Source organism: Vulpes vulpes, chromosome 2 (assembly GCF_048418805.1).
Source record: "Vulpes vulpes isolate BD-2025 chromosome 2, VulVul3, whole genome shotgun sequence".
NCBI lineage: Eukaryota > Metazoa > Chordata > Mammalia > Carnivora > Canidae > Vulpes > Vulpes vulpes.
In genome coordinates, this window is record NC_132781.1 from 91,255,992 (window position 1) to 91,283,323 (window position 27,332).

Sequence of the window (27,332 nt, forward strand, 5' to 3'; positions counted from 1 at the left end):
TTTTAATGGAAAGGTTTTTAACCATAGATTCAACCATAGATTTCTTTGGTAGATGCAGAACTCCCCAGTTATCTATATTTTTATTGTGGTAAAATATTCATAACATAAAATTTTTAAGTGTACAGTTCAGTGGCAATAAGTACATTTGCATTGTTTCACAGCCTTCACTGCTATCCAGTTTCAGAACTTTCTCATTACCTCAGACAGGAGGTCTATACCAATTTAACAAAACCTTCGACTCCACTTTCCCCTCAGCCTGTGGTAACCTTTATTCTACCTTCTGTTTTTATGAATTTGCCTATTCTATATACCTCATATAGGTACAATCATACAATATTTGTCCCTTTGTGAGTAGGGGCATTTAGCATAATGTGTTCAAAGTTCATCCATGTTGTAGCATATATCAGAATTTCATTCCATTTTATGACTAATATTCCACGATACATATAAGCCGCCTTTTGTTTATCTGTTCATCTGTTCGTGGACACTTGAGTTGCTTCAGCCTTCTGTTGTAATACTGCTATACACATTGTTGTGCAAGTATCTGTTTGAGTTTCTGCTGTCACTTTTGGGTATATACTGACGAGTGGAATTGCTGCATGATATGGTAATTCTGTTTTTAGCTTTTTGAGGAAACATAAAACTATTTTTCACAGTGACTGTACCATTTTACATTCCAACCAGCAAAGTACAAGAGTTCCAATTTCTCTATATCCTTGTCACCATTTGTTATTTTTCATTTTTTAAAATAGCTATCTTAATGGATGTGAAATATAATATTTGGTTTTTATTAGCATTTCCCTAATGGATAATGATATTGAGCATGTTTTCATGTGCTTATTGGCCATTTGTATATATTCTTTGGAGAAATGTCTATCCAAATCCTTTGCCCATTTTTGAATTAGGTTATTTTGTTATTGTCGTTGCATGATAGTTCTCCATATATTGGGATTATACTAATCCTCTATCTGCTGTATGTTTTGCAAATAGTTTCCACTCAATGGGTTATCTTTTCATCCTTTTGATGGTGTCCTCTGATGCACATAGTTTGTAAATTTGATGAAGTCCAGTTTATCTATTTTTGTTTTTGTTGCCTGTGCTTTTGGTGTCATGTCCAAAAAATCATTGCTGTATTCTGTGTCATGAAAACTTTTCCTCCTATTTTTTTCTAAGACTTTTAAAGATTTAATTTTTACATTCAGGTATTTCTTCATTTTGTGTTAACTTTTGTGTATGAAAGAAGGTAAGGCTCCAGCTTCATTCTTTTGTATACAGATACTCACTTTTGCCAGAATTATTTGAAGATGCTGTCCATTCCCCGTTGAATGGTCTTGGCACTTTTGCTGAAAATCAATTGGCTTTATATGTTAGGGTTTATTTCTAGGCTCTCCCTTCTGTTCCATTGGTTTAAATGTCCGTCCTTACGCTAGTACCATCTGCTTTAATTATTGCAGATATGTAGTAAGTTTTGAGGTTGGAAAATGTGAGTCTTTAGACTTTATTCTTCTTTTCCAATATTGTTTTGCTATTTAGTACTACTTGCTTTATATAAATTTGAATACCAGCCTTGTCATTTCTGCAAAAGAGTTGTTGGGATTTTTATAGGGATTGTGTTGGAGCTGTAGATTGTCTTAGATAGTATTACCATCTTAACAATATTAAGTTTTCCAACTCATAAATACAACATGTCTTTCCACTTATTGATGTCTTCTTTAATTTCATTAAACAGTGTTACAATTTGCAGCTTTCAGTGTGTCAGTCTTAAAAGTCGCTGGTTAAATTTATTCCCAAGTATTTTCTTTTTGATGCTACTGTAAATGGAATGGTTTTTTAAAAATATTCTTTTTGGATTGTTCTTTGCTAATGTATAGAAATGCAGACTTAATTTTTGCATGTTGATTTTTGTATCCTACAAATTTGCTGAATTCATTTATTCTACCAGTTTTTTGTTTTTGTTTTGTTTTTTTAGTTTGGGGCATGTGTGTATTAGGATTAAAAGTAGGATTTTCCGGGCAGCCTGGGTGGCTCCGTGGTCTAGTGCTGCCTTCAGCCTAGGGCCTGATCCTGGAAACTCGGGATGGAGTCCCATGTCGGGCTTCCTGCATGGAGCCTGCTTCTCCCTCTGCCTGTGTCTCTGCCTCTCTCTCTCTCTCCCTCATGAATAAATAAATAGAATCTTTAAAAAGAAAAAGTAAGATTTTCCTGGGGGGCAAGATGGTGGAGGAGTAGGGTCCCCAAGTCACCTGTCCCCACCTACTTACCTAGATAACTTTCAAATCATCCTGAAAACCTATGAATTCGACCTGAGATTTAAATAGAGAACAGCTGGAATGCTATAGAGAGAAGAGTTTGCACTTCTAACAAGGGAGGAAGACGAAAAAAAAAAAAAAAACAGACTCAAGTGGGGGAGGGGACCCCGTGAGGAGACTGCTAAGGGGGGCAGTGAAAGCCTCCCGGGACAGGAAAGCCCAGCCCTGGAGAAGCAGGAACTTTAAAAATCCAACCAGATTCTTCCTGAACAGAAAAGCACTTAGCAGGGAAACTGGGCCGAGCCATAGGAGGGGCAGTGGGGCCTCCAGGTTTCCAGGGTCACTAATAGGGGAGGTGCACCCGGGGGAGAGCGCCACACACACTGTGGGCCAAGCTCAGTAAAGGGCTGGAGTGCGTGGCTAGTGGGGCCTCGGGAGGAAGCTCAGGCGGCGGCTCCGGGCAGAGGGTGCTGCGCCCTGCTACTTTTGAGAGCTGTGGCCCCAACAGTGCGATTCCAGCAACATGAATCCCAGGGCACCGGGGGACACAGCCCAGGAATCTATGCTCCTCCCGGGACAAGCAGAGGCAGGGAGGACACAGGACAGCAAGGATTGTCCTGCCCCTGGGTGCCCCCAAGCTGTGCAGATCAGCATCCCGCCCTGGGAACATCCAGGCCCCTGTGGACTGGGAGCTGCAGTAGTTACTGTGGGAGCTGACTCCAGAGCTAGAAGGCAGGCTGCCGTCAGTCTTGTCCTCTTGGTGTCACCCTGTGCCTGGGACGGAGCGCGCCGTCAGGGAACAGGGGCCTCAAAGGATGAACAGCTCCCAAAGGCCATGCACCTGGCAGGGGGCAGGCAGCTCCCCCAGGTGCACACACCCAGGAGAGAGGAAGTTCTTGACCAAGCAGCGCTGGAAAGCTCCAGGGGAAGTCGAGGGATTTACAGTATATAGAACCAGAGGATATCCCTCCTAGGTTTTTTTATTTGTTTGGGTTTTTTTCTTTTCTTTCTTCCTTTTTTCAGTACAACTCGTTTTTAGCCACTCTGCTGAGCAAAATGACTAGAAAGAAGAACTCACTACAAAAGAAAGAATCAGAAACAGTCTTTTCTCCCACAGAGGTACAGAATTTGGATTACAATTCGATGTTGAAAGCCAATTCAGAAGCACAATTAGCTACTGGTGGCTCTGGAAAAAAGCATAAAGGATTCAAGAGACTTCATGACTGCAGAATTTAGAACTACTCAGGATGAAATTAAAAATCAATTAAATGAGATGCAATCCAAACTGGAGGTCCTAAGGATGAGGGTTAATGAGGTAGAAGAAAGGGTGAGTGGCATAGAAGACAAGTTGATGGCAAGGAAGGAAGCTGAGGAAAAAAGTAAAACAAAAGACCATGAGGAAAGGTTAAGAGAAAAAAATGACAGCCTCAGAAGGAAAAAATCTACATTTAACTGGGGTTCCAGAGGGTGCCCGAAAGGGACAGAGGACCAGAAAGCATATCTGAACAAATCATAGCTGAGAACATCCCTAACTTGGGGAGGGAAATAGGCATTCAGATCCAGGAGATAGAGAGATTTCCCCCCCCCTAAAATCAGTAAAAACCGTTCAAAATCTCAACATTTAATAGTGAAACTTGCAAATTCCAAAGATAAAGAGAAAAGCCTTAAAGCAGCAAGAGGCAAGAGATCCCTAACTTACATGAAGAGAAATACTAGGTTAGCAGCAGACCTTTCCACAGAGACCTGGCAGGCCAAGAAAGGCTGGCAGGATATATTCAGGGTCCTAAATGAGAAGAACCTGCAGCCAAGAATACTCTATCCAGCAAGGCTCTCATTCAGAATAGAAGGAGAGATAAAGAGCTTCCAAGATAGGCAGAAGCTGAAAGAATATGTGACCACCAAACCAGCCCTGCAAGAAATATGAAGGGCGACTCTAAAAGAAAGAAGCCCAAAGAAACACTCCACAGAAACAGGGATTGAATAGGTATCATGATGACCCTAAATTCATATCCTTCAGTAGTAACTCTGAATATGAATGGGCTTAATGATCCCATCAAAAGGCGCAGGGTGTCAGACTGGATAAAAAGCAAGACCCATCTATTTGGAGAGACTCATTTTGACCTAAGGACACTTACAGCCTGAAAATAAAAGGCTGGAGAACCATTTACTATTCAAATGGCCCTCAAAAGAAAGCAGGGGTAGCTATCCTCATAGCAGATAAATTAAAGTTTATTCCAAAGATTGTAGTAAGAGATGAAGAGGGACACAATATCATACTTAAAAGATCTATCCAACAAGAGGACCTAACAGTCCTGAATATTTATGCCCCTAATGTGGGAGCTGCCAACTATATCAATTAATAATCAAAGTAAAGACATACTTCAATAATAATACACTTATACTGGGAGACTTCAAGACGGCGCTTCTGTAAATGACATATTTTCTAAGCACATCTCCAAAGAAACAAGAGCTTTAAATGATACACTGGACCAGATGGATTTCACAGATATTTACAGAACTTTTCATCCAAACGCAGCTGAATACACATTCTTCTCAAGTGCACATGGAACTTTCTCTAGAATAGATCACATACTGGGTGACAAATCAGGTCTTATTCGATACCAAAAGATTGTGATTGTCCCCTGCTTATTTTCAGACCATAATGCTTTGAAACTTGAACTCAATCACAGGAGGAAATTTGGAAGAATTCAAACACGTGGAGGTTAAGGACCATTCTGCTAATCGATGAAAGGGTCAACCAGGAAACTAGAGCATAATTAAAAGAGTCATGGAAACTAGTGAGAATGAAAATACAACTGTTCAAAATCTTTGGGATACAGCAAAAGCAGTCCTGAGAGGGAAATACAGTGCAATTCAAACATCCCTCAAAAAAATTGGAAAAAAAGCCCCTCAAATACACATGCTAACCTTGCACCTAAAGGAACTGGAGAAAGAACAGCAAATAAAACCTACACCCAGCAGAAGAGAGTTAATAAAGATTCGAACAGAACTCAATGAAATAGAGAGCAAAAGAACTGTAGAACAGATCAACAAAACCAGGAGTTGGTTCTTTGAAAGAATTAATAAGATTGATAAACTATTAGCAGCCTTATTAAAAACAGAGAAAAGACTCAAATTAATTAAATCACAGATGAAAAAGGAGAGATCACCACCAATACCAAGGAAATACAAATGATTTTAAAAACATATTATGAGAAGCTATATGCCAATAAATTAGGGATTCTAGAAGAAATGGATGTATTTCTGGAAAACCACAAACTACCAAAACTGGAACAGGAAGAAATAGGAAACCTGAACAGGCCATTAACCAGAGAGGGAATTGAAGCAGTCATCAAAGCCCTCCCAAGACACAAAAGTCCAGGGCCAGGTGGCTTCCCAGGGGAATTCTATCAAACGTTTAAAGAAGAAACAATACCTATTCTACTAAAGCTGTTCCAAAAGAAAGGGATGGAGTACTTCCAAACTTGTTCTGTGAGTCCAGCATCACCTTAATTCCAAAACGAGAGAGGGACTCCACCAAAAAGGAGAATGATAGACCAATATTCCTGATGAACACAAATGGAAAAATTTTCAACAAGATACTAGCCAGTAGGATCCAATCGTACATTAAGAAGATGATTCACCATGACCAAGTGGGATTTATCCCTGGGATGCAAGGCTGGTTCAACACTCATAAAGCAATCAATGTGAGAGATCATATCAACAAGAGAAAAAACAAGAGCCATACGATCCTCTAAGTAGATGCAGAGAAAGGATTTGACAAAATACAGCATCCATTCCTGATCAAAACTCTTCGGAGTGTAGAGATAGAGGGAACATTCCTCAGCATCTTAAAAGCCATCTACAAAAAGCCCACAGCAAATATCATTCTCAGTGGGTCAACACTGAGAGCCTTTCCCCTAAGATCAGGAACAAGACAGGGATGTCCACTCTCACCACTGCTCTTCAACATAGTACTGGAAGTCCTAGCCTCAGCAATCAGGCAACAAAAAGAAATAAAAGGCATTCAAATTGGCAAAGAAGAAGTCAAACTCGCCCTCTTTGCAGATGACATGATACTGTACATAGAAAACCCAAAAGCCTCCACCCCAAGATTGCTAGAACTCATACAGCAATTTGGCAGTGTGGCAGGATACAAAATCAATGCCCAGAAATCAGTGACATTTCTATACACTAACAATGAGACTGAAGAAAGAGAAATTAAGGAGTCAGTCCAATTTACAATTGCACCCAAAAGCATAAGATACCTAGGAATAAACCTAGCCAAAGGGGTAAAAGATCTATACCCTATATATAAACTACAGAACACTTCTGAAAGAAATTGAGGAAGCCACAAAATGATGGAAAAATATTCCATGCTCATGGATTGGAAGAATTAATATTGTGAAATATTAATTTACACATCTAAAGCAATCCCTATAAAAATACCATGGACTTTCTTCAGCGAGTTGGAACAAATCTGAAGATTTCTGTGTGGAATCAGAAAAGACCCCGAATAGCTAGGGGAATATTGAAGAAGAAAACCAGAGCTGGGGGTATAACAATGCCGGATTTCAGGTTGTACAACAAAGCTGTGGTCATCAAGACAGTGTGGTACTGGCATAAAAACAGACACATAGATCAATGGAACAGAATAGAGAATCCAGAAATGGGCCCTTAACTTTATGGTCAAGTAATATTCGGCAAAGCAGGAAAGACTATCCGCGGGAAAAAGGACAGTCTCTTCAATGAATGGTGCTGGACAATTGGACAGCCACATGCAGAAGAATGAAACTGGACCATTCTCTTACACCATACACAAAGATAAACTCAAAATGGATGAGAGATCTAAATGTCGGACAGGAATCCATCAAAATCCTAGAGAACACAGGCAACACCCTTTTTGAACTTGGCCACAGCAACTTCTTGCAAGATACATCTATGAAGGCAAGGGAAACAAGCAAAAATGAATTATTGGGACTTCATCAAGATAAAAAGCTTCTGCACAGCAAAAGAAACAGTCAACAAAACTAAAAGAGAACCTACAGAATGGGAGAAGATATTTGCAAATGACTTATCAGATAAAGAGCTAGTATCCAATAATTATAAGGAACTTAGGAAACTCAACAGCAAAGAAACAAACAACCCAATCATGAAATGGGCAAAAGACATGAACAGAAATTTCACAGAGGAAGACACAGACATGGCCAACAAGCACATGAGAAAATGCTCTGCATCACTGGCCATAAGGGAAATACAAATGAAAACCACAGTGAAATACTACCTCACAGTAGTGAGAAAAGTGAAAATTAACAAGACAGGAAACAACAAATGTTGGAGAGGATGTGGAGAACGGGGAACACTCTAGCACTGTTCCTGGGAATGTGAACTGGTACAGCCACTCTGGAAAACAGTGTGGAGGTCCCTCAAAGAGTTAAAAAGGTACTGCTCTACAACCCAGCAATTGCACTGCTGGCGATTTACCCCAAAGATACGGGTGTAGTGAAAGGGCAGGACAACTGCACCCCAATGTTTATAGCAGCAATGTCCACAATATAGCCAAACTGTGGAGCCTCCGTGTCCCTTGAAAGATGAATGGATAAAGATGATGTGGTTTACGTATACAATGGAATTTTACTTAGCCTTTAGAAATGACCAATACCCAGTTTTTGCTTCAACATGAATGGAACTGGAGGGTATTATGCTGAGTGAAGTAAGTCAGTTGGAGAAGGACAAACATTATATGGTCTTACTCATTTGTGGAATATAAAAAATAGCGAAAGGGAATAAAGGGGAAAGGAGAGAAAATGAGTGGGAAATATCAGTGAGGGTTACAGAACATGAGAGACTCCTAACTCTTGGAAATGAACAAGGGGTGGTGGGAAAGCAGGTTGGTGGGGGGTTGGGGTGACTGGGTGACGGGCACTTAGGGGGGCACTTGACAGGATGAGCACTGGGTGTTATACTATATGTTGGCAAAGTGAATGCAAGTAGAAAAATATACAGTAAAAAAAGGTAGGATTTTCTACTTATAAGATTATGTCCTCTGTGAACAGAAATAATTTTGCTTCTTCCTTTCCAGTATGGATGCCTTATTTCCTTTTCTGCACTAATTGCTGTGGCTAGAACTTCCAATAATCTGTAAAATAGAAGTGAGAGTAGATGTATTTGTCTTGTTCTGATCTTTGGGGTAAAGCTCTCAGTCCTTCACCAGTGAGTATAATGTTAGTTATGAGTTTTATATAGCCCTTATCTAAATGTTAGGGAATTTTTATTTCTGTTTCTAGTTTGCTAAGTATTTTTTTTTTATCATAAAAGGATGTTGAGTTTTGTCAAATCCTTTTTCTGCATGCATTGAGATGATCGTGTGTTTCCCTCTTCATTCTTTTAATTTAATATATTATTTTGATTTGCTCATATTCCTTCAATCTTGTATTACAGAGATAAAACTTTATCATGATGTGTAATCCTTTTAATAGCTAACGTATTAAATTTGATAGTATTTTGCTGAGGGGTTTTGCATCAGTATTCCTCTCGGTTATTGGTCTGTAGTTTATTATATTATAGCATTTTTGTTGGCTTTGGTAGGTATCAGAATAATGCTAGCTTCAAAGGAACACTTGGAAGTGTTCCTTTCTCTTCAGGTTTTTTGAAAAATGAGGATTGGTGTCACCTCTTTGAACGTTTGGTGGAATTTATCATTGAAGTCATCTAGTCCTGAGCTTTTCTTTGTTGGGACTTTTTGACTACTTATGGGTCTCTTCAGATTTTCTTTTTCTTGGTAAGTTGATTTTGTCATTTGTATGTTTTCAGGAATTTGTTCATGTAAGTTATCCAACTTGTTGGTGTATAATTGTCCATAGTATTCTCTTATAATATTTTTCTTCTCTAAAGTTAGTAGTAATGTCCCCCACTTTCATATCTGAGTTTTGTAATTGGAATCTTCTCTTTTTTCACTTAGTCCAGTTAAAAACTTATTAGTTTTATTGATCTTTAACAATAATAATAATAATAAAAACCCAGCCCTTTGTCATGGATTTCTCTATTGTGTATCTGTTCCCTTTATCTTTTGTCTTTGTTTTGATTTTCATTATTTTCTTCCTTCTGTAGCACTTAGTTTCCTCTTCTAGGTTATTGATTAGGTTACTGATTTGCGATAATTCTTCTCTTAGAATTTCTTCTCTTGCGATGTGTTTATAGCTATAAATTTTCCTCTTAGTACTGCTTTTGCTACATCTCAAATTTTGGTATGTTGTGTTTTCATTTGTCTCGAAATATTCTCTCATTTTTCTTAAGATCTTTTTTTTGATTTATTAGTTGTTTTTTAAAAGGGTATTTTTTAATTTGCACATTTTTGTGAATTTTCCAGTTTTCTTTCTATTACCAATTTTTAGTTTCATTCCATTGTGATAAAAAATATTTCATCGATTTTAGTCTCTTAAAATTTATTAATACTTTTGTTGTATACAATATATGGTCTGTCCTGGAGAATGTTTCTTGTGCACTTGAGAAAACTTTATTCTAACGTTATTGAGTAGAATGTTCTATTCGGTCTTACTGGTTTGTATTGTTCAAATGTTCTGTTTCTGTGTGATCTTCTCTCTGGTTCTCTCCATTATTGAAAGTGGTATATTAAAATCTCTGACTAATAGTCTATTTCTCCCTTCAGTTATGTGAATGTTTACTTCACATATATTGGGAACTTTGCTCTGGTGCATATGTTTATAATTGTTATATCTTGATGAATTGACCTTTTAATCTCAGTATATTTTGTCCTTTCTCTTTTGTAATAGTTTTTAACTTCGTCTATTTTGTCTGATATTAGTATAGCCACTCCTATTCTTTCTTGGTTACTGTTAGCGTGGAATATTTTTATCTATCCTTTTACTTTAAACTTATATGTGTCTGTAGCTTGAAAATGAGTTATAGACAGCATATGGTTGGCTCTTTTATATATATTTGTTTATATATTTATGTATTTATATATATTCTGCTAGTCTCTGCCTTTAATGTAATTACTGATAAGGAAGGATTTATTACTGACATTTTGCTGTTTGTTTTCTTTGTGTCTTACAGAGTTTTTGTCCCTTATTCCTCTATTGCTGCCACCTTTTGGGTTTAGTTAATTTTTTATAGTGATGTTTTGATTTCCTTTTGTTTACATTCCTTAGGTATTTTGTTCGTGATGTATTTCTTTTTGAGTAAATTCAGGTAGTTTTTAATTTTTTTTTTTTTAATCAGTGTTCTTTTTTTTTAATTTTTTTTTTTAATTTTTATTTATTTCCAATTGTCGCACAGAGAGAGAGAGAGAGAGGCAGAGACTTAGGCAGAGGGAGAAGCAGGCTCCATGCAGGGAGCCCGACATGGGATTCGATCCCGGGTCTCCAGGATCACGCCCTGGGCCAAAGGCAGGCGCTAAACCGCTCCGCCACCCAGGGATCCCTAGTTTTTAATCTTTGAAGGAAATTGACATTTCATCTGAATTTTCAGGTTTTTTGGGGGGGGGCATGAACTTTGTAACATTCTCTCTAAAATCTGTAATGATGTGATCTTTCTCATTCTTTATAATGGTAATTTTTGTGTTTGTTTCTCCTGATCACTTAGGCTAGAATTTATCTGTTTATTGATTTTTTTTTCCCTCATAGAACCAGCTTTTTTGTTTCATTGATTTTTTTTGTTAATGGTTTTGCAGTTTTCATTTTATCAGTGTCTGCTTTGAACTTCATTATTTCTGTTCTTCTGCCTGTTTTCTATTTGTTTGCTTTTTAAATTGTCTTAATTTGGAAGCTCAGGTCATTGATGTGAAATGATCTTTTTCTAATATGGTCACTTAGTTCTATAAATTTTCCTGTAAGTATTGCTTTAGTGACGTCCCACAAATTTTGATAAATGTTTTTCTTTTCATTCAAAATACTAGTTTGAAAAATTTCCTAATTTCCCTTTGAGCAATTTGTTATTGTGACCCTTAGTATAGTTTTCTTCATGTTGCCTGCCTATGAGACTACTTGGAATTGTTTCATATCACGGATGCCTTCTCATTTTCTTTGAATTTTTTTCTCTCAAGTTTTGGGTAGTTTTTGTTGCTGTCATCATATTCACTTATGTTTTCTTCTACAGTATCTAATTTTTGTTACTCTCATCCCATGTATTTTACATCTCAGACATTGTCATTTCATCTCTTGAGTTTGATTTGGGTCTTTTTAATCTCTCATGTCTACTTAACTTTTTCAACATGTGCTATATAGTTAAAATAGTTTTTATTTTATTTTATTTTTTTTTTTTAATTTTTATTTATTTATGATAGTCACAGAGAGAGAGAGAGAGAGGCAGAGACACAGGCAGAGGGAGAAGCAGGCTCCATGCACTGGGAGCCTGATGTGGGATTCGATCCCGGGTCTCCAGGATCGCGCCCTGGGCCAAAGGCAGGCGCCAAACCGCTGCGCCACCCAGGGATCCCAGTTAAAATAGTTTTTAATTTCCCATTTGCTAATTCTAACATGTTTGTTAGTCTCAGTTTCTGTTGATTGCTTTTTCTCCTTTGACATGGCAGGTGATTCCGTGATATGTTCTAGTTTTTCACTGACAAATAGCTCTTTATGATATAGTTGATAATATTTTTGGTAAACTTTCATGTTTCATTTACTGCCTGTCTTAAAGGCTTTATTGACTATGATGTCTAGTTTTTAGTAAAATAACCTTCATAAAATGTGCCTAAAAAAAGATTACTTTAAAAAAAGTGAATTAAAAATCATTTTAAAAATGCAAGCCCAAATGAATGACAAGAAAAAAAGCCAAAATGGCCATTCAGTGGATATTGTGATTTATAATAAAAAAAATATATTTCGTTCATGGCACAGACCTTTTAAAACCCTTTGATTTTCTTACCTGATCAAAGAGATAGATGTCTTTTGTTTTTCATAACTATCCCCTTTCAACCACACCAGAGTTTATGTTAGTCCTGTGACTTCTGGAAAGCCTCTAAAGGTGGAGGCTCTTGCCTGAGGAACCAACCATGTGATTGGAGGATTGGGATTTTCAATCCTACTCTTTCCTCCCCTGCCCCAGGGGAGGGAAGAGGGATGAGGGACAGGAGATTTTGTACAGTTTACAAAGGCCAATGATTTAATCAATCATGCCTAAATAATGAAACCTTTGTAAAAATGCTAAGTTTATGGGTTCTGAGAGTTCTTTTTTGGCAAACACATGAAAGTTCTGGGGAAATGGCATACTTGGAGGGGACATGGGAGCTATTGTGCCCCTTCCTTATACTTTTCCTTATTTATCTCCTCCATCTGGCTGTTCCTGGGTTATATCCTTTTAGAATAAAATGATACTCTAGTAAGTGTTTTTCTGAGTTCTGTGAGCCACAATTTGATCTAATCAAGGGTGAGGATTATGAGAACCTTTTGGTTAATAGCCAGGTGGTTGGAAGCACAGGTAACAATCTGGATTTGGGGGGCAGCCAAGGTGGCTTAGTGGTTGAGTGTCTGCCTTTGTTTCAGGGTGTGATCCTGGAGACCCGGGATCGAGTCCCACATCGGGCTTCCTGCATGGGGCTTGCTTCTCACTCACCTGTGTCTGTCTCTGCCTCACCTGTGTCTCTCTCTGCCTCACCTGTGTCTCACTCTGAGTGCAGCAGTCTCATAGGACTTATTCTTGCCTAGCCTTTACCCCGTAGAATCTGACTTTATCAGACTGAATTGAGTTGTAGGATACTGATGTACCTGTCAGAGAATTTCTTATGGGTAAAACCCTCACAGTATTTGGTCACAGAAGTGTTCAGTATTGTAGGAGAGTAGAGGAAATACACAGAAATTTTTTTTTTTTCTTAGACGTTCAGCTGTTATGAGCTCCTTGTCATTCACCTGAAGAGATTGAAAAGATAGTTTAATCAAATCTAGTAAGAAGTTGGCAAAGCAGATTAAAAAGATTCACACTGTGGCCACCAATAAAAAAAAATTATGGGCCACTTGCAAAACAGAAGAACCAGACTTGGTGAAGAAGCAGTTTAAGCATATGAAAGCTACAGAGCTTAGCGTCTGCCTAGGACACCAAAGAAAGATGAAATTGGGGACTTGCAGGGTCTGGTTCCAGATGGGGCACCCTTTCAGGCTACCTGTGTGTACTGACTTTGAAGGTAGGACTCCAGTGAGCATTGTTTTCTGGGGAGGTTATCTGTAACTTTCAGGTCTAATATCTCAGAAGAGTAACTTGGAGAAGATTATTAACATGTAAATGATTCATATGATAGAGGCCATCGTTAGACTGTCAAGAAACATATGAAAGACAGGCAATTGTAAAAGAGGGAGGAGATTTGGAGAGAAGTAAACACAAACATTTTGGGAACAGTGAGTTTCTTTTCTTGGGTGGACTAATAATTAGCTTAGAGCTAGCAAAAAGCCAGTCTAGTCTGCCCGTGAGCATGTCATCTGGAGTAAATAGGGAAAAAATTTTCTTTATTCTCTGAAAAACTTTGAGAATTTAACTGTAGAGTGTGTATGATGGGTTATCTCTGTAATGTCTTCCAGTGGCCTTAATTTTGTACCTGTACCAAGTCAGAACCATTTCCCTCATCCAAATTTTCTCAGGCTTTGTTTTGTCTTTAAAGCATTATGAATAATGGGACACCTGGGTGGCTCAGCAGTTGAGAGTCTGCCTTCAGCTCAGGGCATGATCCTGGAGTCCTGGGATCAAGTTCCCCCTTGGGCTCCCTGTGAGGAGTCTGCTTTTCCCTCTGCCTATGTCTCTGCCTCTCTTTCTGTGTCTCTCATGAATAAATAAAATCTTTTTTTAAAAAAAGCATTATAAATGACATATAAGTAGTTTCGTATTTTTTATATAAATGGTATGGCATATTTCTTTATCTAGACCTGGTGAATACAAGATTATTTAATATGACATTTTTTGTTTAGGTGCAAGAAAACTTTACACTTAGGTTTTCCTTGGACTATGTTCTTGGCACTGTCATTTAACAATAATTGCCCATGATTCTAGGTGCGGCTTTATCAGCTCCTTTATCATCCTAGTCAAAACACCAAATTTTTTTTTTTTCTTAAATCTTTGGCATGCAGAGAGACTTGGTATAATGCACATTTTGAAATGCATTTTTATTACTTAATTTTGTTTGTAGTGGATCACCAGAAATCATCCAAGATTTACTAATATATTTTCATATTGGTGACAGGTGTTCTTGTAAGTGTTTAGTATATGAGGGTGCTGTTCATCTTAGTTGTGGATGTTCTGAATCAATCATGACAAGCTAATAAGATCTTTTGAAAGTTTCTTTCCAAATTTCTTGAGCTAATGCTTTCCCTCTAGCCAGTGGGGTAGACTGCACATTAATTTTGATACTCTTTAAAGACATGTGGACATCTACTGTTCATTTAAGCCAGATGGCATGTGTCAACTCCTTTTCCTGAAAAGGGAGAGGTTGTTTTTTTTTGTGGGGGGGAGGGCCATACTATATAGTAGAACCTTAAGTGTCATCTTACGAAGCTCTTCTCTTTACATAAATTAGTACTTATAGCTGTTTTTTAAAAGATTCATTTATTTATTTATTCATAAGAGACACAGAGAGAGAGAGAGGCAGAGACACACCTGCAGAGGGGAGGCAAGCTCCTGTGGTGAGCCTGATGTGGGACTCCATCCTAGGACCCCAGGATCACTACCTGAGCCAAAGGCAGACACTCAACCACTGAGCCACCCAGGTGCCCCAGTACTTACAGAAGGTTTTCACAGCACTTTGAGCATTTCACTTATGAAGATTCTTAAAGATTTGGCACAGGTGTTTTTGGGTGTAAGTTCTCCTTTTGCAACTGTGCAGTAGCAAGGGATCATTGATAAAGTTACACAGGTAAATACTGTTTTTTAGAATGAAGACCATTCATAAGACAAGAAGTAAGTGGCCCTTTTATGTTTTTACTAAGCTGCTAACAGTCAGAATTTGAGATAGGGAATTGGCTGGTATGGACAGCACTCTTGATAATGGAATATAGATACAGTTGGAACTCTTTAGAAAATTACCCTTATCTGGAGTCAGCCATAGAGTCTTTACATTAGCACTGTGAATTCCATCCAGCACTTGGCTTTTAACATGCATTGTTAATCACCTTACATTGAAGTTTATTTTCTCATTAAACTTATTTTTTTCAAGGAAGTACAGGTAGGTGAGTGTTTGAATTCTGCAAGCATTTGGTTTTTATTTATCCTGACTAAATCCTAAGCTGCTGAACTTTTTTTTTTTAATTTTCACATCTATAACTCCAAGAATTTGGGGTGTGAACTTGGTATTTGATAAAGTGGCTTTTCTGTTTTCTCGTTTTCTTGATAACTGATTTTATATTTTACTGGGATTCTTACCAAAATGTTCTTTCTTTTTTTTTTTTTTAAGGTGTTGACTTTAAGGTGAAAACGATTTCAGTGGATGGAAATAAGGCTAAACTTGCAATTTGGGTAAGAGTTTTAAAAATGTACTTTGTATAAATATTCAACTTGTATTTTTTAAAGAATCAGAGATGTGTAGAGTTCTAGAGATAAACAATTTGTATTAAATAACTTTTGGATAACTTAATGTTAAGGGATAAACAATAAATGGTTATACCTTAAAATTAGGTAATTAGGCAGAGACTTGTTTTACTTAAAAATTTAAAATATATAATCCTTTGAGAATATTTAAAAGCAGAATAAAGTACAGAAAAATAGTCTTGTTTGCCAGAGAGAATTACTATTATTGAATATGTTTCTTGAAGGTCTTAAAAAGACAATGTATACTCACTCAGTTGTGGATGAGAAGGAGATGAAGTAATGCTCAGGAAAAACAGTATTTTTTATGTTTGTTAGTATATTTATGAAATTTGAGTTTACCAATTTTGGATTTATTTTTTAATGCCTATGCATTAGGCAGTAGGTCTTTACCTACTGTCTTCATTTGCCTGTGAACCCAAACAGTCTGATACACATTGCTTTCCTAACTAGACCTTTTCTTGATAGTGCTGATTGAAAAAGCTAGCATTAAATGTCAAAAACATCCAAAATGGTCAGTGTCTATCTGTCTACTTGTCTCTCCCTCACTCCTATCTATGTATCTGTCTACCTGTCTACCTCTCTCTATCTAAATGATTGCTAATATTTTAAAAATATTACATAAATAATTTATAAAAATATGCTCATATATATCTGATTCCCATATATACTGTGATAATATATAAATATGTTTTTATTACATGTGATAATATTAGAACTGGTCAGCAGTCTTCACCTTGAGATGTACTTAAACATAGTGATTAAATAGTAAATCAGTTACAGATTGAAACAGAAGTGTTTATTAATTATATGATATGATTCATCTTCCTGGCATTCTCTGAATGGCATATTATTTCTAACACACGTTTTATCCCAAATGACAAGTAATTGTGTGTTTCTCACATACAATACATGATTGGTATCCTATTTGCTCCCTCCCTGAAATATAATTATGGTATCAATAAGAATAGTAATGTCTAACAAAACAATTTGAAAAATGTTGGACTAGGTAATAACGAAATATATTGAACAGTTTAACAAAGCTGGCTTCTTTCTGTACAAAAGTGGGGCCTGGTTTTCCATGTACTTTTCATGGTTGAATTAATCACTTCTTTCTGTCTTTGCTACTGTTTTGTGAGATACGCATATTAGAATAGGATCTAAGGCTTGATGGTTTCCATGAGATCTTTCTTTTATGCAAGAGTTTTTTTTTTTAATTTATTTTTTAGTTCCTGTTAATAAAAAGGTTGGCAGGTATTATTGAAGTGATATCTTTATCATAGGACTATAAATATTTTTTTAAATAAAAGGCTCAGTCTCATGACCCTGAGATCATGACCTGAGCTGAAATCAAGAGTCAGATGGTTAGCTAAGCCACCCAAACACCCCAAATGTTAATGTTCTGGTGTTTTTGTTGTTGTTGTTGTTTTGTGTGTGTGTGTGTGTGTGTGTAATACTAACTTATATGCTTCAAATATTTTTTCTGGTTTGTCATTTGCCTTCCAGTCTTGTATAGGATGAATGAATGTGTGTATAGATGGTATGGGGAGCTATGTTCTTGCCATACCAAGGTTTTAGTATTTATGTGGTCAGACCAGTTATTTTTCTTCATGAATTTAGGTATCATGTTGTATTGAGGAAGGCCTCCTCCTCACTCATTAAGAGAAATACACAAATCCATTGTTTCCTCTAATTCTTCTGTAGTTTTATTTATATACGTAAGATCAGTTCCTTTCCTACTTGGACACTCCTCCTAGGATCAAATAGAATAATCAAGTACAGCTCTGTCCTCACTGATCTTAAAAGCACCTCTAGGGCTGTTTTTCTCAAAATCCTACCCTTATTTCCACTCCCACATTCTAATATTTAGCCTTTTCAGATACTTCCTAGCCCTTTATCCATTTCTTTTTTTTTTTTTAAGAGTTTATTTATTTGAGAGAGAGCAAGAGAGAGCATGAGTGAGAGGAGATGCAGATGGAGAGGAAGAGGCAGACTCCCCGCTGAGCACAGAACCTGGCATCGGGCTCCATCCCAGGACCCTGGGATCATGACCTGAGCTGAAATCAAGAGTTGAACCCTCAACTGACTGGGCTACCCCGGAGCAGTTCTGATTTTTATGTTGTTTCATCAGGGCAGTTACTGAAACTGATCTCAGTGAAGATGAAGGGGAACAAAATTCATATTCAAATACTTTCTGCTATTTCTAGAAATTAGTTTACTACAGTGTGAATATGGGTTTTGTTATGCAAACAGAATTTTTCTGTTATAACAAAAAGTCTTTTGACTAAACTATTTCTTGCTTGGTCCTTGCCCTAACCTTTATCAAATTATCCAAATTATAATCTGCTTTAGATAGGAAGTGCACTGCACTTTATGGACCTTTAATTTATATTATTGTTTTTGAAAAGTTGAGCCAGTATGCAGATAGGATAATTTTAAATATCAGAGGTTTCTTAAGAAATTTTGAAGCTGGGATCCTTGGATTGCTTAGTGGTTTAGAGCCTGCCTTCGACCCAGGGTGTGATCCTGGAGCCCTGAGATCGAGTTCCGCATCAGTCTCCCTGCATGGAGCCTGCTCCTCCCTCTGCCTGTGTCTCTGCCTCTCTCTCTGTCTCTCTCTCTCTCTCTCTGTCTCTCATGAATAAGTAAATAACATCTTGAAAAAAAAAAATTTTTTTGAAGCAAAGGGAATTTTTATAAAGAGAAATCATTTTTATCATAAATTTATCTGTTTAGAAAGTTTAGCTTTAATTTTGTTAATTTTTTCATTTCAACATGGCAAGGTTGGGGGCAGTTTCTGTAGTGGTGACAATCTGGAAGCAAGAATATTCTGCATTTATTATGTAAGCTTATCTGAGGAAGAGTAGTAGATGTGCAAAGTGGTTTACTTTGAAAGTTATTTTCCTGTTAAGTTTCTCTTCTGGGGCTGTAAATTACTCATATACTCTCTACCTATAGCTCTTCATATTAGAGCAGTCTCTATTTTGGCCAGGGAAAGAAAGGTAAGTAGGAAAGTAGGTAGCCAGAGCCCGTCACCGCTAGTTTAAAATTCCTCTCGAATCTTTTAAACCTCTGAGAGGTTCTTAACATGTTACATATTTGAAGGAGCCTCTGCTTGCCACATAGCTAAACTTGAATTTACGACCATGGGATGGGCAGCTAAGTTGATGTTTGACATACGTCTTCACTCTTCTTTAGGTTATTTTATATTAGCAGACTGGAAACTTTCTCTTTAAGTCCAGATAGTAAATATTTAGTCTAATCCGAAGGCCGGCCATGTGGCAGTGCATAAGCGAGTGGGCCTGGCTGTGTTCCAGTAAGATTTTATTTAACAAAACAGGTAGTGGGCTGAGGGAGCCGTTTGTCAGCTGCTGCTTTGCATAATCTTAGGTACCTTGAAGCCACAGTCCAAGGATGGTAGAAAAAAGACAGAAGGAACCAGACCCAGAAGTACAGACTTTCTTTCTTTCTTTCTTTTTTTTTCTTTTTCTAAGAAAAGTTGAACAACTATCCTGTGGCAAGAAGTACTCTGGGCACAAGGCTTAAACCCATGATTAATCAGATGAAGTCTTTTTTTCACGAAACTTGCACTTCCTAGCTGGTGTACATCTGTTCGTCTCTCCCAGTAGGAGTCAGAAACCTGTGATAGCAAGTGGTTTGGTTTTATGCATTTTCCTAAAAGAAGATACTTAGAAAATACTTTAAGAGTTCAACCTGAAAATTGCTTAACTATAGTAAGACACTCTTGTAATTCTCTTTTAAAAAAATAAGAGGTTTTCAACCTTGATTTTATGTTAGAATCACCTGGGAAGATTTTGAAACCTACTTTCTTACTGAGGCCAATTAAATCAGAATCATTAGGGATTGGACTCAGGCATCGGAATTTTTCATTTCCCAGGAAATTTCATTGTGCTTCTAAAGTTGAGAACCATGGTTTTCAAGGAAATGTTCATGTGCGATAAAAATCTTTTTTAAAAACAAATAACCAGGATGCCTGGGTGGCTCAGCAGTTGAGTACCTGCCCCGGCTCAGGGTGTGATCCTGCGGTCTCAGGATCGAGTCCCACATCAGGCTACCTGCCTGGAGCCTGCTTCTCCCTCTGCCTACGTCTCTGCCTTTCTCTCTGTGTGTCTTTCATGAATAAATAAAAAAAATCTTTAAAAAAAATAAAATAAAAAGCCTTTGGGATGCCTGGGTGGCTCAGCGCATGATCCCTGAGTCCCGGGATCGAGTCTCATATCAGGCTTCTTGCATGGAGCCTGCTTCTCTCTCTGCCTGTGTCTCTGCCCTCCCCCTCTCTCTCATGAATAAATAAATCAAAAATATTTAAAAAATTTAAAAATCCGTTTACTTAGATGCATTTTTCTAGAGATGAGTATTAATTTTATTTTATGTAATTACACTTGTCAGTAAGAGAACACATCTAATTTAAATTTCAAGTTTTAAATCAGCTTGTGCACGGGTATTTTTAATAATGTTTGATTTTCTTTTTTTTCTTTTTTTTTAACGTTTGATTTTCTACTCTTAATTTATACTTTTAAAAATTTAATAATAATTGATTGTCACTTTTAGGATACTGCTGGTCAAGAAAGGTTCAGAACATTAACTCCGAGCTATTATAGAGGTGCACAGGGTGTTATATTAGGTAAGGTTTTCCTTTAAGATAATGCTTGAAAAATATTATTGTCTTATTATTACAATTTCTGATTTTCTTAATCTGTGAAGGTCAGTAAATTTTTATTTTTCTTCAGGGGCATCTTTATGTAACTTGAAGTTATAGTAAGCTTGATTTTACATTAATGACTAAACTTTCAAAATTTATTTTCAGTTTTTTGTCTAGCAATTAAAAGATAAAGATCAGATTAATCAACTTGGTTTAAAGGCTCATATTGATGAGGACGTAATTGAGGATTAATCTGCATGCCATTGGTCTGTCTTAAGAGTGTTAACCAGAAACTGACCTTCAGTGAGCAGTGTATTAACATTTGCTTTGTGTTTATAAAGGAAGAAGCCTACTAGTTGCTTAGTTGAATGTTTTATTGTCCTAAAAAGTATCACAAAGCACTTAACATTGTTGATTCGTAATCATACAGAATTTAAAAACCAAATGGGGATTCTTACTGTAAAGTGTTGAAAAGTACTTGCTATTAATATGCCAGAGAAACTTTTTAAAATAAATACTGATCAATTTTAGAGGGAATTGTCTTTTTGTATTATAACTTGTGAGGTTTGGGTTCATTTCATTAACAGCAACTCTTATTTTGGTTCAGCATCTTTAAGTTTAGAAAACACTTTAATAAGGTTTTTATATTAATAAGCTCTTTTATATTATAATGTGGTTTCATGTAAGATGAAAGTGGTAACAGGGAGATAGAATCCTATCCATTAAGTTTACATATTTTTTCTTTTTTTTTTCCATATTTTTTCAAAGTTGGAAATTCTGGTCCTTGTAAGAAACAAATTAACAGGATCATAGATGTTTAAATCCATGTAAAAAATTTGGTATTTTGCCACAGATTGAATATGAATGTTTTTTGGTCTTTGGATAAATGTTTTTTACTATTAGGAATGGGAACAACAGTTGTTTTGCTTAAATTATTTTTAATTATTGCACAGGATATAATCTCATTTCTCTAACAATGTGTGTTAAAATTGAAGAATGTATATGTATGTGTTTATTATTTTTTAATAGACTTGTTTCTTTCATCCGGGTGAGTAGATACTGATTGTTAAGCATTGAAGGCTTAGAAACATAATCACCTATATAGAATATTAGTTCTCAGTCATGTATCAGAAATATTATATCACTGCTTCTTATTTCTAATGCTTATTTAATAAGTGACCCTTTTTATTTCAGTTTATGATGTCACAAGAAGAGATACCTTTGTTAAATTGGATAATTGGTTAAATGAATTGGAAACATACTGCACGAGAAATGACATAGTAAACATGCTAGTTGGAAATAAAATTGATAAGGTAAGAAGTCAGACACTTGACATTTTGACTGCATTTTAGTAGCTTTTCTTAATCTTTATATTTATCTTTTAGGAAAATCGTGAGGTTGATAGAAATGAAGGCCTGAAATTTGCACGAAAACATTCCATGTTATTTATAGGTAGGTGTATGAGCATTTATCCTTTCATTGTTAATGAGAAATTTTAAAATTGGAGTGTTTGCTATATTTTTCTCTTTATAAACTGTAAAATGTATGTACTTAGGTCATCATTTTTTTGTGTTCTAAAATCTAACTATACAGCCAGGTTCATTTTTCCTTTTGTTAAAAAAAAAAAAAAATCACATTATGTAAAGTTGTATAGGACACAGTCAAATCTTTCCTCTCAGGATATAACAGCGTTCAGCAAAGCCAGGCACTCAGTGCTGTGGTTGTACTTTGCTGGTCCTTGTGCCAGCAACAGTGGTGTACCACCTGGGGAGTTTGTTAGAATTGCTTCATTTTGAGGCCCAGTCCAGCTTTTCTGAATTAGAATCTGTATTTTAACAAGATCTTCTTGTGATTTGTATGCACATCAGTACTTGAGAAACATTGTAAAATAGGGTTTGGCACACTACAGCATGGGGTCAGATCTGGCCACACCATTTGTACTGAAACACAACCGTATCTACCCAATTATCTACGTGCTGTCTATAGCTGCTTTGTGCCTCATGGCAGAGTTCAGTAGTTACAACAGAAACCATATGGTGTTCAAAGTCTAAAATATTTACCATCTGGCCCTTTACAGAAAAAGTTTGTTGACCCCCTGTCTAGAAAAGTGGACAGGCTATATCACTGTAGAACTTTTTTAACACTACAGGTTCCTTGAGCCTTGTTACAGGCCTGAAACTGGGCCTGGAAGACAGTTTATAGAAACACCCTAGTTGATTCTGGTGTGAAGCCAGCTTTAGGAATTACTTATTTAGCTACTTCACTGTGTTAGAATCTTTTAGGCATTAGAAAATGGAAATGAAAGAACATCATCTATAGATAGAAGCAGGGTGCTATAAGTGGAAGGTAATAGGAAATTTTAGAAAGGAATAGAAAGCACATATTTCCTGAGCTAGGAAGCAGTTTAGTGTGTTTAAGGGACAGGAAAAAAGCTTGTGGGCTGAAGCATAGTGTATGTTGGGGGAAAAGGTGGTGATGATGGGAGAGAAGATTTAAAAAGTCACGTTGGGCCTTTTTAAGGTATGGTAAAGAGATGGATTTTATTCTAAGTGTGAAAAGTGAGGGGGTAGTTTTGTGATCTGGTACTCTTTTAAAAAGACCTGTTTGTACAGAAGATGGTCCATGTGAAGCAGAAACAAGAGGTTAATCATTTTCTTACAGTGGCCCAGATGAATAATGCCAATGCCTTTATCTTCGGGAGTAGTTGTGGATGGTGGAAGGATGGCAGATCTAGGAGATATTTGGATGATAAAGGTGACAGGCTCTGTTGATAAATTGGGTATTGAGGATAAGGAAAGAGAACAATCAAGTGTAACTCTGAGTCTTTGGCATGAGCATACTAGGTGGACTGTGTTGCCATTAACTGTGTGTGGAAGGCTGAGGTAAGAACAGGTTTGGGTAAGGGAGTGGGGAATTAAGAATTCTGCTTAATATAAGAATGAATCATTTCTCAGATAATCAGTGGACATGCTGATCATTAGCATGTAGGTGGTATTTTAAGTCATGGAGTTATAGTGGTCACAGGAGTAACTGGGTAGAAAACAGCTGAAGATTGAAGCCTGGGATGCTCCACCAGTTAGAGGTCAGCAGAAAGTGGAAGGGTCAGTGAGTAAGACTGAACGATGTGCTAGTGAGAGGAGGAATATGATGAGCAGTGTTCAGTGTCCTGGAAGTCAAGTGAACAAAGTATTTAAAGGAAGAAAGTGATCAGCTGTATTAAATGCTAGATGTCGAATAGGATAAGGACATTGGATTTGACAGGATGGAGAATGTTGGTATTTTTTGGAAAATAGTTTCAACGGAGTGATGAGAACAAAAGCCTAGTTAGGGTACAGCTGACCCTTGAACAATGTGGGGGTAGGGTGCCAACCCCCCCTCACAGTCAAAAACCTGTGTATAACTTTTGACTCCTCTGAAACTGAATTGCTAATGACCTATTGTTGACCTGAAACCTTACTGATAAAACAGTCAGTGAATGCATATTCTGTATGTTATGTGTATTACATACTATATTCTCACAATAAAATAAGCTAGAGAAAAAATGTTATTAAGAAAATCATAAGAAAAAAAAAAAGAAAATCATAAGGAAGAGAAAACACCTTTATAGTACCGTACTGTATAGGAAAAAATCCATGTGTAAGTGGAGCTTCACAGTTCAAACTGGTGTTGTTCAAGGGTCAGTTACAGTTTGAAGAAAACATGTGAGGTAAGAAAGTGGAAACAGCTTAAGTAGCTAACTTGTAGGTAAATCTTGATTATCAGTTTTGCTTTGAAACAGAGAACCCAGGTGGCTACTAGAAGATCACGTGGGCTGGGGGGTGGGGTGGTTGGTTGCTTGATTGATTATTAAGGTGGACAATAATTTTGGCAGGTTTTTAAGCTGACTGATGTGATCCAGTAGTGAAGGCACATGATTCTTCAGTGAATGAGAAGGGATGGGATCCAAGGAGTTAGAAAAGGGGATCCTCCTAGATAGCAGCAGGGACCGTTCATGTACTGTCACAAGAGCGAAGGCAAGAGCCCATGGTTACAAATGCAGACAGGTTGGTGAATCTCTTAGTGGTATATGATCGGTTAGCTCCTGTCAGATCATTTCTGTTTTTCTCAACATAAAGTTAGGTCATGAGCTGAGAGAGGAGTTTTATGATAAAGGAATAAGGGAGTCATTCAAATAGTGAAAAAGGTAATGACTAGGGAAAGGTACTATTGGGGAGTAGGGCTCAGTGTCCACATCAGTTTCATGGGGAGCATAAACATTAAAGGAGACCAGTGTCCATGAGTGTGTATCATTTATCCAACCACCTAGAGCTCCTTGATTGCAGGCACAGAATGGCCAGATTGTTCAACTTGGAGCCTGAATTTCCTTATTCTGAAATGGGAAGAATAATCTGTTTTAGGGGTTGATTTTACGAACTAACTAAAAAATTAGTTACTCACTGAGAAATTTTGGCATAATATTTCTGTAGGGCTTTACAATGTGCAATTCTATGACAAAATCTTGGGCTTATATACCACTGTTTTTGTGGATAGAATTTAAATCGGTCAACTTTGAGAGTTGGGCAGAATTCATGAATATTAAACTGTGGGGAGAAATTGCTGACTTGCCTCAGTGTATACTGCTGGCTGATGTTTACACCATAATAATTTCCCAGAAAAACATAGGAATATGGCCAGAAAAGAATATACTCTGACATTTTTTTCTTGAATTTCAGAGGCAAGTGCAAAAACCTGTGATGGTGTACAGTGTGCCTTTGAGGAACTTGTTGAAAAGATCATTCAGACACCTGGACTGTGGGAAAGTGAGAACCAGAATAAAGGAGTCAAACTGACACACAGGGAAGAAGGCCCTGGAGGAGGGGCCTGTGGTGGTTACTGTTCTATGTTATAAACTCTGGGAAACTCCATCTCTTGCATATTTGATCAGATAGTGACATCTTTCTGTATATAAACTCTTTAACTGCTATTTTAGGGACCTTGCAGTTTGCACATATTTGTTTTGTATCATGGCAGTAAATACTTGCAAGAAATCCCGCTCATCGGCTTTCCCAGGTAAAATGTTATGGTAAGCATGCATAGTTTGCAGTCTATAGGTTTTTATGTAACATAAAATAGGTGTACTTTTACAAGTACATTTGATTTTATGATTTACATTTATCATGTGATTAAAAAAAATCCACCTATCTAGTATATGTTGATACAAGGTCTACTTTTGGTCTCCTCTTTGCTTAAAAACTCCTATCAATTATTGAATTAATTGGTATGTAGAACTCCCAGAACCACTGGGAGATATTCAGGTATCATCAAACCTGGCAGATTTCCTTTCAGGAATAACACAGAGCATGATTACACAGCTTTTGTAGGATGTTTGCTGACCGATTCTCTTTTAGTACTAAACAAAATTCTCTTGACAGGCCGCAGTCCAGGTCAATTTATAATTAAATCTCTGTTCTGATGATGCTTCTAAAATAGCATTGATATATTACAAAGTTTGGCCTTACTTTTAAATTTTCTTCAATGAGTAGCTCAGTTGCTTAACTGGAGTTTTAACTCTGGTTACCTACGTTGGATTCTGACCCTTTGTGCAGCATTTTTAGTTATGTGGTGTTTGGCAGAATGGCAATAAGGTTTTCCCCCATTTTGGTTTGGGAAGGATGCGAATAGTGTGTTTATGTAACTGGTGTAGTACTTACCAATGTAAACCGACACCTTCTCCCATAATGCTGGTGGTGTTTGTCGGGGTACCTCATTTGTAGCTTGTATAATGTTTATGAACATCTGTGTCTCATGACTTCCCTAAATGGCTAGTTGCTATTCAGAAACCTATCTCTGTGTTTTGAGGGTTGGGAAAAGAACACTAAATGACAATTTGAGAAAGACCTATTGTTTCCAGATTTTGATGTGTGTTGGAAAATACTATTGCAATGGACATCTTGGTAATTTACTGTAACAAGTAGCCAATAGTTTATCAAAACCAACTTGTACAGACTAATAAATCTTTTCCACAGTATTCAGTTTTCTAACCTCTTGCTATTATACACTGCTTTTTTTTTTCACTCATATGTTATTTAATTTACGTTGATACCTGCTATATTAAGCCCCCAAATAAGTTATTTGTCCTTTTAGCCAGGTTACCCTTATACTCCTCAGTAAGATGTCTGATAGTAATTTCTGTACAGTTGCAAATGATGCAATAACTTGTGATAGTGGATTGACTTCAAGTTGGGGTTCTTTCTGAAATGTACATCTTCACGTAAGACAACCTTACATTCTACTTGGTTCACACCTGTGAAACTACATTACATGTGATTAAAGGTTTTATACATTATATATGTATTTACTAAATATAAAACATGTATTCCTTTATTGTGGGAGAAAAGTAGCTAACAGATGTACTTATAATTGGTGTTACATTAAAGCTGTAGATTTGTATATTTATATAGTGTCTGAATTGACAAGACATTTATTTCTGTTTATTGCTTTTTGCTCTTTGAGGTATATAATAATCTTTTTGTGTGCATTGGATTGTTGTGTTGATTCGGTCAAAATTTGGATACATATGAGTCACTTACTTTTAAAACTAATTTTGTTTGATAGATTTATATTGTAACCTTTTATAGTTTTTGAAATAAATATAGCCTGCTTTCCCTAGATGCATTTGTGCAGGAAGTATTCTACATTTCCCTGTTGCTCTCATGGGTAAGGAACATTCTGAATAGAGCGTCACTCAGATTCTATTATATGGCTTTCACTCTACTATTTTGTTGCAAACTTATTTCATAGTGGAGGTTTTCTAAGTGAAGTAGTTATGATATCTAAAATTAGTCATTTAAATAGCTGAGGATTTTATTAATTCTTTATTTCCAGATCAGTTGAAGTAGTTTAAAAGTGCCTTTTGGAGA

At 36.8% G+C, this 27,332-nt stretch overlaps 1 protein-coding gene across 1 annotated transcript in view; it reads left to right on the forward strand.

The window, feature by feature from the left end:
• RAB18 (RAB18, member RAS oncogene family) overlaps window positions 1-27,083 on the forward strand; it is a 40,989-nt gene extending 13,906 nt beyond the window's left edge. Inside the window, exons 3-7 of the mRNA XM_026000851.2 lie at window positions 15,640-15,701; window positions 20,343-20,415; window positions 21,628-21,746; window positions 21,819-21,885; window positions 25,146-27,083. Coding sequence (XP_025856636.1) covers window positions 15,640-15,701; window positions 20,343-20,415; window positions 21,628-21,746; window positions 21,819-21,885; window positions 25,146-25,321 — 497 coding nt within the window. The 3' untranslated portion in view covers window positions 25,322-27,083. The remainder of the gene's footprint in view (window positions 1-15,639; window positions 15,702-20,342; window positions 20,416-21,627; window positions 21,747-21,818; window positions 21,886-25,145) is intronic.
• Window positions 27,084-27,332: the final 249 nt, after the last annotated feature.